The 15883-nt window shown below is 35.7% G+C and overlaps 2 protein-coding genes across 6 annotated transcripts in view; one reads left to right on the top strand and one right to left on the bottom strand.

Annotated features, from left to right (window-relative positions):
* Window positions 1-15883, top strand: part of KMT2E (lysine methyltransferase 2E (inactive)) — a 101352-nt gene that overhangs the window by 78411 nt on the left and 7058 nt on the right. For all 5 annotated transcript variants that reach the window (XM_082473390.1, XM_082473392.1, XM_082473391.1 and 2 more), the window contains 8 exons: window positions 7337-7501; window positions 7829-8137; window positions 11341-11595; window positions 11761-11905; window positions 12452-12702; window positions 13095-13151; window positions 13292-13855; window positions 14881-15170. In XM_082473390.1, the coding sequence (XP_082329516.1) occupies window positions 7337-7501; window positions 7829-8137; window positions 11341-11595; window positions 11761-11905; window positions 12452-12702; window positions 13095-13151; window positions 13292-13855; window positions 14881-15170 (2036 nt within the window). The remainder of the gene's footprint in view (window positions 1-7336; window positions 7502-7828; window positions 8138-11340; window positions 11596-11760; window positions 11906-12451; window positions 12703-13094; window positions 13152-13291; window positions 13856-14880; window positions 15171-15883) is intronic.
* The window catches only part of SRPK2 (SRSF protein kinase 2), a gene marked incomplete at its 5' end in the record, with an annotated part of 247870 nt that continues 232293 nt past the window's right edge, over window positions 307-15883 (bottom strand). Inside the window, one exon of the transcript XR_014266949.1 lies at window positions 307-6198. The remainder of the gene's footprint in view (window positions 6199-15883) is intronic.

Raw genomic sequence — 15883 nt, 5'->3', positions numbered from 1 at the left:
TTCTTATTCACTAGTTGTATTTTTTAGATTCCACATATAAGAGATATCATACAGTATTTGTCTTTCTCTGACTTATTTCACTTAGCATAATGACTTCCACATCCATGTTGCTGCAAATGGCAAAATTTCATTTTTTTATGGCTGAGTAAGTAGTCCATTGTGTGTGTGTGTGTCATATATACACACACACACACACACACACACATATATATATATGTGTATCGGTCACATCTTTATCCATTCATCTGTTGATGGACACTTAGGTTGCTGCCATATCTTGGCAATTACAAATAATGCTGCTGTGAACATTGGGGTACATGTATGTTTTCAAATTAGTGGTTTTGTTTTCTTTACAGACTGAGAAGTGGAATTGCTGGATCCTATTTTTAATTTTTTGAGGAACCACCATACTGTTTTCCTTAGTGACTGCACCAATTTACATTCCCACCAACAGTGTACGGGGGTTCCCTTTTGAAATAAGTATTTAAAAATCCTTGGCTCCTTAACCTGTAGCCTTCAAAGTCACTGTAATGTTGTTAGTTGTAATTGCTGTTTGCCTTGATGTTTTAATTATAGAATTTTTGCTATACTCAAATGACTAGAATGCAAAAGCATGCATCTTAGAATTCTTAAGCAATTGGTATGGCCCCCTCCCACTCCCCAAGGTATTAGTATTTGTGGATTGAAATATTTTGTATTGAAAAGTTTAAATACTCATCAGCCTTTATTATTCCAGTGTTTGTCTTTTATATTGGCTATGTTAACATCAGTAATTGGAAAGATAGGTCAACTCCTGAGAAACTTAGGTCAAACTGATTTAAATTTTCTCCTGTGACAGGACAGACTTTAAAGCATTATAATAGGAGATACCAGTTCTCATGTGTATCTATGAGATTGAAATATAGAGTCAGACTTTCCTCCCAGATAAGTACCATGTAATGTCCAAATTCAAATATACTTCAGCCCATCCTTTTGTAGTATAGCTTGAACCATATGAAATTGTTGATTTGATAGTTTTTACCTACACAAATGGCAATTCCATATACAACCTAATATTAGCATATTGCTCAGTCTCCAAAAATAGCACCAGTGATTTATGTAATTTGGTTGCTACTTTGCTTTTTTTGTTGAGAGTGGAAGATAATGTCTCTGCCTTCAAGGGCATTTAGAAAATAGTTACAATGCAGCAGGAAGTGTGGTAAAGGAGATATATGATAGGTAACTTATAGCTGGAAGGATCAGAGGCCATTTCATGAACTAGGTAGAATTTACGATTACCTTATGATGTTTAAACAAGTGCAGATTAGTTTGTGGCTAAATTGTGTGGTATTGAATGGGTGGTTATTTCTCTAGGGGAAATAGCCTGGAGGTAGTTATGTGATAAATCACATTTGGCTGGAATTATAGGCTGTTTTTTGGGGGGGGGTGAGGAGGGATATAGGAAAATAAGATTGGTTGATTGTAGATCACATGAAATGCTGAATGATGAAGATTTCATGAAAGAATACGCAAATCATTAGGGGGCCAGGGTAGAAAGCCATTCTTTTATTAACATTTTCCTTTTTCCTCCATTATATTTTGTCCTCTCCTTACAAAAGCTCACTTGTGGCTAAATGGTATGGAACTGAATAGATGGTTATTAGACATTTTCTCTTTAGCTAGCAGTAAGAGGTACTTCTTTGGCAGTGGGTTGGAATTGACTTGGGAGAATCTTAAGCTGAAATACAGTGGGTTGAAATACAATAATACGGTAAGTTGAAATACAGCAGGCTGTTTATACTCACCTGGTTTCAAAACCGGGGTACTACTGAGTAGACTCTCCCAGGTCCATGGTAGTTGAGTTGAAGTTAGGTGGCCATAACCTTGTCAGAGGTTAAGTGTACAGAAGGGGGTTAGATATTGGGAAGCTCACCTTATTTTGATGAACAGGTGATTGATTAAAAATATAAAACCTTGGACAGATGTAAATTCAAAAGGAGGCTTGCTTCCCCTCCTCCACCCCATTTATAATGAAATGAAAAGAACCTCCTTTGTAGTATCTTTTAATATTATATTTTCAAAATAATTTTCCACAACCTTATGGAAAGACTACTTTGGGAATATAGTCTTGGTAATATTTGATGGCCTATTATAGTCAGATTGCTTAAACTGGAGTCCATGGAAGGTGGTTCAGGTGGTCTTCACATGTAGGAGGATAGAAATTTGAGACCGACAGAAGGATATGAAGGGATAGTCAGTCACCTAGGTATGAGTTTCTTAAATGTGTCAAGCATCTAGGACAATCTAGAATTAACTGTATATCACTAGAATATAAACTACATAAGGGCAAGGATTTGTAGGGCTCATTGCCTTAGCCCTAGCTTCTAGGGGAAAAAAAAAGGTCTTTTATAAAAGTAGGTGGTCTATAATTGAGCTTATTAGATGTTCCTGGCAGCCGTTTGCGGAAAGCTATAGATAGGCCCATGAGTGTGAACTAAATGAAGCTTATCGTCCAGGCAGGATGCAGGATTCTCCACAATTTTCTCAGCCTTGATCCTTCACGTCAGAAAGTATTCCATGGAACTCTAATTTAAGATGTTTTGTGAAAGAGAGAGCTTTGTGGCCAGTTGACTTTAGTAAACAGTATACCTTGTCCCCAACTTTGAGATTTCCAGTATACATGGTGTGTTTGAAACCTCTTGAGAAATTGTCAGCATTTCCTCAACTTGTACGTCCTTGCAGCTTGTTTTTTTGTAGTGACATCTTTGATATCCTGCAGATTTTTATTCCATAGAAAAAACACACTCTGAGAAAACACTACTATACAGAATCCATGCTCTTACTAATGTCTCTAGGAAGTGACTTGATTTAGAAGATCACTTTAGAAGATGCAAAAGGATTTTTAATAATAGTAAACTACAGGGAGGGTAAATTTGCCAGAAAAGTCATCTGACATGTATTGTCCATCTTACCTTTCTCTCCTCAGAGCATGATTAAGTTAATGTTGATTACTAGTTTTAATTTTCTAAAGTCCCATTTTCTCTCATCACAGTGTTTAGGAATTGTTTTTCCCAATATGAATAATTAATGAATGGGTAATTAATCGTAGTATTGACTAGCAAAAAGGAACCCGTTTATTTTTATAGGTTGTCTGTTCGAACAAAATGAGGATATTCAGCTTCAGCTGCCTTGTAGTAAATTCAAGATTTCCAAAATCTTGTTTAAAGACTTCATTACATACCTTCAAATTACAGTGATATACATGGTTTATATAATGTATACACAATTCTTATTCACTTAAAAATTTGGGTGTTTGTTATATGCTGAGCACCATTTAAAGTACTGGGTGAACAAAAGAAGGCAAGGTCCCTGTTCTGGAGCAGCTTTCATGGAGGATGGGGTGGAAGGAAAAACAAACATCAAACAGGAAAGAGTACTATGAAGTTAAACTAAATCATGATGTGGTAGAGAAGAAATGGAGATACTTACTCTTTTGGAACAATTTTATTGGTAAGCAGTAATCTTACCATTTTTTAAAAAATTAATAAATTAATAAATTCCTATTCAAAAGGTTAAGGGAAGTTAGTTGAGTAAGAAGTCTTTTAATTTCTCTATTTCAAGGCTGTAAGTGGAGTAATTCGGTAGGTTGGCCCTGCCATTTCCCTTTTCCTTTAAAAGGCAACTTTGTTGTTTTTGTTTTTAAGAGCCACTTCCTACTTGGTAGTAAGGTAAAATAAATAAATAAATAAAAGGAAATCACAAAATACCTAAATGTCTTCATTTTGTTTCCTTCTCAATTCTTACATCCTACTACTAGCAAATCTCCTTCTAAAGCCACTGTAAGGCATCCAGAGTACATAAGCTTATTTTCACTCAGCTTCAAATTACCAAATATCTCTAATTGGGATGAATTCTAACAATTTAGTCAGTTTAGTTTATTTTTTCAGTTGTGATATTGTATAAAACTTTAATTCGTGTTCTTTATTATGTAGTCCTTGAACTATATGGACCTTAGGTTTTCACCATTTTTTTTTAATGTACATTTATTTATCTTTGGCTGCGTTGGGTCTTTGTTGCTGTGCGCAGGCTTTCTCTAGTTGCTGCGAGTGGGGGCTATTCTTCCTTGCGGTGCAGGGGCTTCAGTAGTTGTGGCTCGCGGGCTTAGTTCCTCTGCGGCATGTGGGATCTTCCCGGACCAGGGCTCGAACCCGTGTCCCCTGCATTGGCAGGTGGATTCTTAACAACTGTGCCACCAGGGAAGTCCCTCACCATTTACTGAATAGGGGCTCATACAAGAAGATCTCCATAGTCTCTTCCAAGTACAAGGTGACATGATTTCAAGTTAAATTTGTGTTCCAGTGTGTTTATACATTGAAGCACAAAATTGTAATAAAAATTCTCACTGTACCCACTCCTCAAGTGATAAAATCCTATAAAGGGATATTATTAAGCAGACTTTCTGCTTACAGAAAATTACTGTACTCTTGTGTGTTACTGTAAAGCCATAAACTGAAAAATGTCATAAAAGCAATCTGTAGATCTCATCAGAGATCTCTCACAGTTTTTTTAGTTCAGCACCCCATACTCCAGCATTAACAACAGTGTGTCAAAAGTCAACCCTGTCTGATTCTAATTCTGTATCAGGGTCTATCAGTTGCCAAGCTCATAGAGAGTAAAAATGACTTTTGAGGTCTGAACAGTCAGTGGCTTGGAATGAGTCATGATAATGAAACGTGCAGGTCCTGGTGGTAGCCTTATGTGACAAGTATCATCTAAACTACATCCAGCTCAGATGTCAGGGGCTATGGACAGTCTGCTGGGGCTAATTAAGACTCCTAATTTCTCTAGTCCCCTGCACAATCAGCTATAGTTATCTCAAGTTATCGCTTATATAAAACTTATTTATCAGATCTATAAAGTGGGTGGTAAATTTTCAGTCATTACATACTGTATATCTGGTTGTGTATGTCAAAGAATACACTGGTGAATATAAAAGCTGAATGACATATGAACCTTAAGGAATTTAAAATAAAAGTAGATTAGTAATTAATGTTTTTTTTTCCTTCACATAATCAAAAGCATGTTTACATTTTCTAAAAAGTGTGTGTTTTAAGATGAAGCTGAGTTAAAGCTATTAGGATACCTGTTTAGTGCTTTCAGTTAATAGTTGTAGTAAATGTAGGAAGAGTTATGCTTTATTTTGCATTATGTAGTGTGTCAGTGTTTGGTAATTGGAAAGAAGAACAAATCAGGAGCCTGGAAACTTGGATAATAATTATGGCTCGCCTTTGAGTGATTCACTTAATACACGTGGGCTCTGGTTTCTTCAGCAGTGTAGTACTAGATTATTTTTAAGATCCTGACCAGCTCAAAAAAGATCGAGTCATCTCGAAATAAAGGATTTTGCTTTGACTATCCATTAGCTGCATTGTTTACCAAGGGAGTTCAATTTTTAAATGAATTAATTTTGTCTTTACATCAAGTAATTTTATCTCTGACCCTTACTCTATCTAAAACAAGTGAATAATGGACCACGTCAAGGAAACTTCTTTTGGCATAAATTCGTATTTATCTTAGGAAACCTTGGGTAATCATGACATAGAAAATATCTCCTTTGGGTGCCTGGCCCGTGGGTAAATTTATTTTATACATAAAATGATTCTTGCTAAGACAAGTTTGTTTCTTTTGGAAAAATGTACTTTTCCCAGATTTATTTTTAAATTTATAAGCACAATAATGAACCCCTTCTCTTTCTACCCACCCCCGTTCCACAGGTGAAGCAATTATGAAAATCATATTTTTTAGTTACTCCAGACTTCTAAATTTAGGGTTTTAGAAAAGCCCTAATGTATTGAGACAGGATTTTTATAGAGAGCCATAAATGAAAGGGGGTCGAGTAAAGTGATTTATAAGACCAGAAACATGAATTATCTAAGGAAAGAATTTGGCTTTAAAAGTTCCAGTTCCAGTAAAGAGATCATCTTTTGCCTATGTTCTTTATTTTAGTGTCTTATTAGCCATCCCAGACCAAGAAAGCTAAGACGCAAATATGTGTCCATGAACAAGTAATCTTACCTCTTTGGATCTCAGTTTCCTTACCTGTAAAATAAAGAGGGTGAGGATAACACATTTTCTAAGACTGACACATTTGCAGTATGGTCGTTTGTTTTCACTAATTATAAAGTTCTCAGAAGAGTTCTGTTTACATATTTCCCTCACCTAGTGGAACAATGAAAGAAAAAAAATATAGGAAAGAGTAAGTAATAGTTTTCATAGTGTAGGTGTCTTAATGCTTGAATCTCTGCTGATAATTACTCGAACTCTAAAGCTCTGATATTGAGAAGACCATGCAGCCAGACCTTGAGTTACTGATCTTTCTTTCCCACATCGATGACAATAAAGGAAGAAAGACGAATGGATCTGAGCCTCAGGACCTGGTTCTTTCCATTTGGAGAACTGGACAGTTGATGGACATGCTTCCTGTATCTGGTTGAAACCTGAAGCATTTGCCAGGCCCCCTGGCCAAGGCTCTGGGTCTTGCTTTTAATGTTCTCTCTCCAAAGAGAACTGACGCTCAAAGGAACTCTTGCTGTTTTCCGGTCTCTGCCTTGAACTGTCAGTGTAGACAGGAAGAGCAGAAGATAGAGGAATGCCTTATAACAATTACAATAGAGGGCAAGAGAGCCAAAGTAGAAATAATAACGCCTAAGAAATGCCTACCATTTTCCAAGTAAGGTTGGAAAACACAGATATTTTATATTTGAACTCATTAACAATTCTGTGAAGTGTAAATATTGTTACCCACATTTTATAAGACGCTCAAAAGGTTAATAACTAGGGTTGTTACATTGCCTAGGGTCACAGAGATAGTAAATGACTGGTAGCATCATGATTTAAACCCAGGACTTCACCCCACAATATCCTGCTATGACATGTCAGTATATTCACTCCTTACGTTTATATGGATTTAACCTTTTCAACATATTATTACCTTAGGAACTTTGATCTTATTTTTAAAAGGCTGCCTAATGTATTATTGAGGAAAAAAAGATTTTTGGTTTGATAAAGCAGGGTCGTTCTTGAGTCTTTTTTTGGTTTTGCGTTACCTTTATCATTGACGTACAATCATCCAAACATTCCTTTCATTGAAATGTATTTGTAATGACAGGGTTTACCGAGATGTTTGGGATTCTCAAAGATCTCAAATGAATATAAATGTTTTTAATCCCGTATCTACCATCAAAAGAGGTGTTTTGCTAACACCATCATAGAAATTTTTTTTTAATTTGCCATGAACATTTGGACTTTTGAATTTTACTTCAGAGCAGTATTTATTACGTTACTTTAAATTTTGTAGACAAGAGAAGAAAGGAAAATGGAAGCAATTCTGCAAGCTTTTGCCAGACTTGAAAAAAGAGAGAAAAGAAGAGAACAAGCTTTGGAAAGGATCAGCACTGCCAAAACTGAAGTTAAAACTGAATGTAAAGATGCGCAGGTTGTCAGTGATGCTGAAGTTATTCAGGTATAATTATTCAGGTCTAGTTTTATTTTCACACTTAACCACTTTCCAATAAAATTTCCACAATTTAATTACATCTATAAAGAATTTTTGATGTGATACTAACTTTTCAATAGCATTTTTCAAATCCTATGAGAATTTAGACTTCAGCTATGAGACTCTACTTGCTTTGTTTTTGAGAGTAAGAAAATTTTTAATTATGTCAATTTAATATAAGAATTCATAAAGAAATTTGGGGCAGTTAGCTTCTGAAGTGGATTGATGCCATTATATTTCAACTACTAAGTTATATAAACATCGTATTAAAAGTTCCATTCTCTTTTGAATTAGGAACAAGCAAAAGAAGAAACTGCTAGCAAGCCAACTCCTGCCAAAGTAAATAGAACTAAACAGAGAAAAAGTTTTTCTCGGAGTAGGACTCACATCGGACAGCAGCGTCGGAGACACAGAACTGTCAGCATGTGTTCAGATATCCAACCATCTTCTCCTGATATAGAAGTTACTTCACAACAAAATGATACTGAAAATACTGTACTTGCAATAGAACCAGAAACTGAAACTGCACTAGCAGAAATAATTACTGAAACTGAAGTTCCAGCACTTAATAAATGTCCAACAAAGTATCCCAAAACAAAAAAGGTATGATTCTTAATGAATGTAAGAACTGTTTTTTAACAAATGTCTTATTATGTTAAATATATTTATGTTTTAGGAATTCAATCTATAACGTCTCATAAAGAGTGATTAAAGGGTCATAGTTTTTATACTAGCAAAGTTTTAAACTAAGAATGAGAATTGCAAAACTGTAAAATCAGTTAATAGAAATGTTTGCATCATTAAAATATCCAGTATATCAAGGCTTCCTTGTAGTATTGCAATTCTGATTTCTAATGATTTAATTTTGCCTACTTTATGTACTAAACTACACTTCTCAGAAACAACTAGTTTGAGATGTGTTATCCTTTCTTTATTCTTTGTAGTTTTTATAAATTTCATGGGAAAGGTAGATTACAAGAATTAAATGTGAAGTAATTGTTGATTTCCATAGAATGTAGTAGGATGTGAAAATTTATAAGGAAGGGTAGTTTCATTTTAATTTTATTGGAGTGTAGTTGATTTACACTGTTGTGTTAGTTTCAGGTATACAGCAAAGTGAGTCAGTTATACACATGCATACATGCATTCTTTTTTAGATTCTTTTCTCATATAGCTTATCACAGAATATTGAGTTCCCTGTGCTATACAGTAGGTCCTTGTTGGTTATCTTATATATAGTAGTGTGTATGTGTTCATCCCAAGCTTCTGATTTATCCCCCCCCCACCCTGCTTCCCCTTTGGTAACCTGTAAGTCTGTTTCTGTTTTGTAAATAAGTTCATTTGTTTCTTTTTTTAAAAAATTAGATTCCACGAGTGCTATCATATGATATTTGTCTTTCTCTGACTTACTTCACTTAGTATGATCATCTCTAGGTCCTGCTGCAGTGAACTTTGGGGTGCATGTATCCTTTCAGATTACAGTTTTCTCCGGATATATGCCCAGGAGTGGGATTACCAGATCATATGGTAGCTCTATTTTTAGTTTTTTTAAGGAACCTCCATACTGTTCTCCATAGTGGCTGTACCAATTTACATTCCCACCAACAGTGTAGGAGGGTTTCAGGAAGGGTAGTTTTAGATCAATTTATTAATAAAAATCTTTCAAAAACTACTGTCAGATTTAATGAAGCAATTGTGGTAAACAATCACTGAGATAAACCAACCTGAGCTTTACAGGAAGGCCAGAAATACAGAACACCCTTATGAAGCTTTGTTTTTCTCCCATTCTGAGTACAGCAGATTGGAGCAGAGATACCAAAGTGCAATCCTTAGGCTCTCTGGGTAGTGGGGCAGATCATAAATGGATCCTTCTCACACCCTTTTACAACAAAATACTTTGAAACCCACTTTATCTGGTCTTTGTTCTTACCAAATTCAGTATAGTTTGTAGGTACTGTGAAACCATGACAAGTATATTTCGTAAATATCTAGGAGGAACCTGGGAGTATATATACTTCAGTGGCGAGTCAGAAGATTAGATAGAGACGATCTAAACACAGCTCTAATTTGAAGTCTGTGCTCACCTTTGCACCTTGGATCCTGAACAAGCAAGCTAGTACTTGATTTTGACAATGAGCAGTTACTTTTGCCCACTTTGGGAGGACAAAAAGTAGCTGCAGATTTTCTTCATAATTTGGATTAGTGAGAAAGAAAAGATTCATGTTTAAAAGAAAAGCTACTTTTGGGAATTCCCTGGTGGTCGGTGGTTAAGACTCTGCACTTTCACTGCTGAGGGCGTGGGTTCAATCCCTGGTCTGGGAACCAACATTCCACAAGCTGCACAGTGCAGGAAAACAAAAAAAGGCTGCTTTCTTGATTACATATATGACATAGTCCCTGCCCTTTAATTATTAAATGACTAAACTATTGTGGCACTATAGATTTAATTCCCTGGTCTTGAGATATAGGTTCCTGTATCCTGATTCTCTAAAAAAAAAAAAAAGTCTTTTTCCCACAGGTTTTGCATATGATATATACTGTTATTTTAAACATTACTGTTTGACAGAGTACCAAATTATCGTGATTTCCTATAATGTAAAGGCCTTCTTCAGTTTCATACATAGCACTTATTCTGTGCCAGATACTCTATGAAGAGCTTTGGTTATTTAACTCTTGTAATCCTTACAATAACCCTATTTGTAGAGCTAGTTTCTCTCATGACCCTTCTTTTATAGATCAGGATTGAGATGTAGAAAAGTTATGTAACTTGCTTGAGCTTACGCTAAGTGGCAAAGCCAGGATTCACACCAGGGCAGTCTGTTGCAGACTCCCAAGTGCTTTAGCCCCACTGTTGCTTGTCCTAGAAAGGAAGTTTACATACATTGAAAAAAGGAAGGAAAGAAAAGATGCCAAAATGCTTAGAGTGATTATCTCTAGAAGACAGGATGTGGGTAGACTATTTTTTTAATGTATGTATTTCTGTATGTGTATTGTGAGAATGTATGTGTAAATACATATACACTAGTTTTTCTACATATTCTACAAATTAACATTTATAATAAAAATAAAAGGAGTATAATTTGATAACTAGGTAGAAAAGATATAAATGCCCACACAGCAAAGAAAATGTGCTTGAGCTGAGAAATGTAATCCTTATTTCCATACCCATTACATCTGAACTTTACTAAATAGTTTTTAAAAAAGAAAAAGGTGAGTAATCATTATACTTTAGGATCAGGTATATTCATATAGCCAGTAAAGACTGAACTATGTACATTGTAGATCCAAAAAAATAAACAGAATGAAGAAAGGGATTATGTGAATTTTCAAAGCATGGGAACTTAGAGATTTCAAACCCCTTAAATCATTAGTGATTGTCAATGCCGACAGCTTTAAAAAAAAAAAAAAATTATATGCACTGGCCTCATCTGGAGATTCTGATGGGCAGCCAGAGTAGAAAAACACTGCCTAAAGTCTGACAAACTAAACATTTTACACATAATATAGAAGCAGTTTAGTGTCTGTGTGTTTAAGATAGTACTGAGGTCTCCTAGATTTTTACTGTTTTATAAAAACTATCATGTGTTTTGTTCCTACAAAGTATTATTGTGTAAAAAATTTTAGTAATAAGTGTAGATAACCAATGAAATGCAGAATGACTTATATTGACTTTTTAGACATCATACATGAATGATTTAAATCTCTCATTTTAGATAATATGTCAGTTACAAATTTGGTATTAGAAAATTCTATAGGAGAATCTGTATAATTACATATATAGTGATCCAAATTTTCCTTCTCTCTAGCACTTGGTCAATGAATGGTTAAGTGAGAAGAATGAGAAGACAGGAAAACCTTCAGACACCCTTTCAGAAAGGCCTCTGCGCATAACTACAGATCCTGAAGTGTTAGCTACACAGCTCAATTCTTTACCGGGTCTCACTTATAGTCCGCATGTATACTCTACTCCTAAGCACTACATTAGATTCACTTCACCATTCCTTTCAGAAAAAAGGAGAAGAAAAGAACCTCCTGAAAACATTTCTGGCTCATGCAAGAAGGTAAACTTTTCTTTGGATTTGAAAATCTAGTATGAGCCAAATGCCATTCTCATTCCTTACTACCAGTCCTGGTAGTGAAATGCTTTGGGAATTGGCTCTACACTTATAGGATATGTAAACAGCTACAAACTGATTTCTCTTCATTTATTGTTCTGTGTATTTCAGCGGTGGTTGAAACAAGCTCTGGAAGAAGAAAACTCAGCAATTTTACACAGATTTAATTCACCCTGTCAAGAAAGATCCAGAAGTCCTACAGTCAATGGTGAAAATAGAAGTCCACTATTATTAAATGATAGCTGTTCTCTTCCAGGTAGAATTTCTTTTCAGTGTTGTTCTAGTGTGGAGAATGTGGCAGGATATATATAGCATATATATATATTCTAATTATTATGTACCTTTCAAAAGAAGCACATTGTTATATATATTTTCTCTTTTCTGTCCTCCAAAGTTTTAGACGAAGGTAGACATGAAAACCTTAATTTGCAGTACCATGTACAATATGTTGGGGCTTATGGTTGAATTTTGGGCCTAGTTGGCCAGCTGTTTCCCAACAAGATTCAAAAGGACTCTTAGAAATCAGTTAAATTAACAGCTGTACTTGCAAGATTTCTTAGAGCCCCCCAGGCCTGTAAGCCTTCCGGCAAGATAATGATTGCTAACAGTGAAACTGACTAAGTTGGGGGGCGGAGGGGTGGGGGAGAGATTGCTTCCTGTTATCTTTAAAAACTGTGAAATTTAGTTTCGGGGTGAAAATCATCATAATTACGATTGCTGATGTTTTTTGATCTTTCCCAGAATATATTACAGATTATAGCAAATAGCAGCGGTATAATTTCTTAACTAATTTCACCAACAGATTTAACTACACCACTAAAAAAACGAAGACTCTATCAGTTACTAGATTCTGCTTACTCAGAAACCTCCACACCTACTCCTTCACCATATGCTACCCCAACTCACACAGATAATACTCTTACGGATCCATCATTTGCCACTCCTCCACGGGTAAAGTCAGACGATGAAGCTTGTAGAAATGGTTATAAGCCCATTTATTCACCAGTTACCCCAGTAACTCCTGGCACACCGGGAAATACCATGCACTTTGAGGTGAGAAAAAAACGAAACAAAAACCCATGGGGATGGGGTTTCTTTAATAGCTGTTTTTTCTCCCTTTAATAATTAGTGTACTGAGAGCAGAAAAAAAAAGTTCTTAAGAATCTAAGAACGAAAATTTGGAACATGCATTTGTGAATTTAAACTTTATTTTTTATTAAAATGCACATAACTTTCATTTCATCTGATTGATACACAAAAGTCAAGACTAAATGACTGTGTATCAAAGTGACCTTAAAGCAAAATATAAGGGGAATGGAAATAAAAGAGAAAAAGTTTAAAACCAAAGTCTGTGTAGTAGTTTCTCATTTTACGTTTTCATTTCTATAATATATGGGCTTGTTAACATATTTTAATTTTCAATTATGATTATTTCTTTTATGTAGAATATTTCTTCCCCAGAAAGTTCTCCAGAAATTAAGAGACGCACTTACAGTCAAGAGGTAAGGAGATATGAAAAAAGGTTTTTTAAATCGGTGACTTTTCCCTCGTATCAGTATAAATTATTGGTAGATTTAATGTAACTAGCTTCCAAATGTGGTTATTTGTGTAATTTTTTTTTTTTTTTTAATTCTGTAAACAGGGCTTTGACAGATCTTCAACCATGTTAACATTGGGGCCTTTTAGAAATTCTAATTTAACTGAACTCGGTCTGCAAGAAATAAAGACTATTGGTTATACCAGCCCTAGGAGTAGGACTGAAGTCAGTAGGCAGTGCCCTGGAGAAAAGGAATCTGTGTCAGACCTTCAACTGGGACTCGATACAGTCGAGCAAGCTGCTTTACATAAAGCCATGGAAACACCTGCACATGATAGGACTGAGTCTAACAGCCAACTGGAATCTGCTCACTCTGGACGGGGCCCAATATATTCTTCCTGGGTAAAGAGTCCTGACAGAACAGGAGTTAACTTCTCAGTAAACTCCAACTTGAGGGACCTGACACCCTCACATCAGTTGGAGGTTGGAGGAGGCTTCCGAATAAGTGAGTCAAAGTGCCTGATGCAGGATGATACTAGAGGCATGTTTATGGAAACACCTGTGTTTTGTACTTCAGAAGATGGGCTTGTATCTGGTTTTGGACGGACTATTAATGACAGTTTGATCGACGGAAGTTGCACACCCCAGAATCCACCACAAAAGAAAAAGGTTACAAATTTAACGATTTATAGTCCTTTTAATAGTGTTTCTTTCATACTACTTCTGAGGGTAATTAGTAGTTATAATATGTATTGTGTAAGGCATTCATACTTTATTCATATTGAATTATTGATATGTACATTTTTAAACCTTTTGTAAATGCTCAGTGAATTAGATAATGTTTGCAGAGAGCTAGTGATATGGAAAATTCCTGTAAGGAGCATGGTTTCAGAGATCGAAACCTCAAGGTGATTTATTTCACTGAAAGAGTAACTTTTAAAGATAACTACTTCCCAACCAAATAAACAGAATTGAGTATTATTTGTGTTCTTATTACCCTTATTTTACATAGAACAGGCAGCCGATATAGAAGAAATGCCTCTTTCCTCATCCTGAATACCTACAGTATTTAGGCCATGGATGTAACAGTATTTATTATATAAATAGTAAGTTCCCTGATTTACCACCATTATTTGGTTGGCAGACATACCGAGACAATTAGAATGCCTTATTTCAGAGCAGTGGGAGAAACTACAACACGTATTTTATTTGTTAATAGGCTTATTGCTTTGCAAGTCGAAAGAATTTTAGTGATGTGTGCTTTTAATTTTTATAACAGAGTCCAGTTGGCAACTTTGTGGGAAGCAATATAGTATAGTGGAAAGAGCACGGGCTTTCAAGTAAGACCTAGGTTCGAATCCCGGCTCCAACACTCACCAGCTGTGTGACCTTGAGTGAGTGAGTTACTCAATTTCCTCATATGTAAAATGGGGATGATAATATACCTATTTCATAGGGTTGTTGTGAGGATTAAATGAGATAATGTATGTAAATCATCTAACTACAATGCCTGGCATATAGTAGGCATTTGATAATTGTTAATTATTATTGTTTGCTCAGAATCAAATTATTTTATATAATTTTCTTAATGTAAATATAGTAATTCTCTTTAGAAAAAAAAAAAAGAATAGATTGACACTGACATATAAAAACAAGGATAAAAGATTTGCTTTTCCTTATCTTTCTTGCTTAAGGTTTCTCTATTAGAATACCGGAAAAGACAACGTGAAGCTAGGAAAAGTGGCTCTAAGGCAGAACACTTTCCACTGGTTAATGTGTCACCTCACACAAGTGGAAACCTGAGTAGCAGCAATGCTGATGGGTGTGCCAACGGGAGTGAAAACGGGGAGCAGGTAGAAAGCACTGCTAGCCTACCTTTACCAACACCAGCTACAGTTCATAATGCTACTTTGGAAGAGACCAGCAATAACTGTCCTGTTAAGGAAGCTTCTGCCAGTGAAAAGAATGAGCCAGAAGTCCAATGGTAAGCTGCCTGTTGAAAAAAAAAAACCTAACTGGTAACTTTAGAATTACAAGTAGTATACCTTATAATGACAGTAGTCTTTGTTATTTTATCATCCAGTCAGGATCTTAACTTTTTACATAGCTGATTTTGAACGGAGCTATAATCTGTAAAGATTTGAAGTATGCTATTCTGAAAAACAACAAAGTTTTTGTTAATCAGCTGCCTTCCTGTTTGTTGTTGTTCTCCTAAAGCAGAGGTTTGTGATCATAATTTTGACAGATCCTTTTTGCTGATAGAGTTTTAAACCAGTTATGTATTTGCCCACGTCATTAAAGGTCCATTATATCTACTCCTTGATAATTTTCACACAAATATTCCTCTCCAAAGAACCGTTATCCTAGTCAACATCCGGCAATTTCTTTGCCACCCCTACCAGTTGCCTTGAAAGAATAGCCATGTTTAGTGTTTCTTCGATAGGAATAGAAGAAGCTGGATACAGAAGGGTCCTGCAAAGGGCAGGAGGCCACATTCATTTTGCTCCATGGTCCTCTTACCTCTGAGCTTCCTGCTAGCCTTATAATCCAGACCCAAGGTAATTTGTCAGGGGTATATGTGGTCCCTTTGGTAACCTGAAGTGATGTTCTGAATGCCTTTATGCTACCCCCCCCCCTTCAACAACCCCCTCCTTTTCACCAAGAAATTGCTTAAGACAAAGGAATGGTGTCTGCTTG

Source organism: Balaenoptera physalus, assembly GCF_965194825.1.
Source record: "Balaenoptera physalus genome assembly, chromosome: 8".
In the NCBI taxonomy this organism is placed as follows: Eukaryota; Metazoa; Chordata; class Mammalia; order Artiodactyla; family Balaenopteridae; genus Balaenoptera; species Balaenoptera physalus.
Note: the sequence above shows the minus strand (reverse complement) of the source record. Positions and strands in the feature narration are given on the sequence as shown.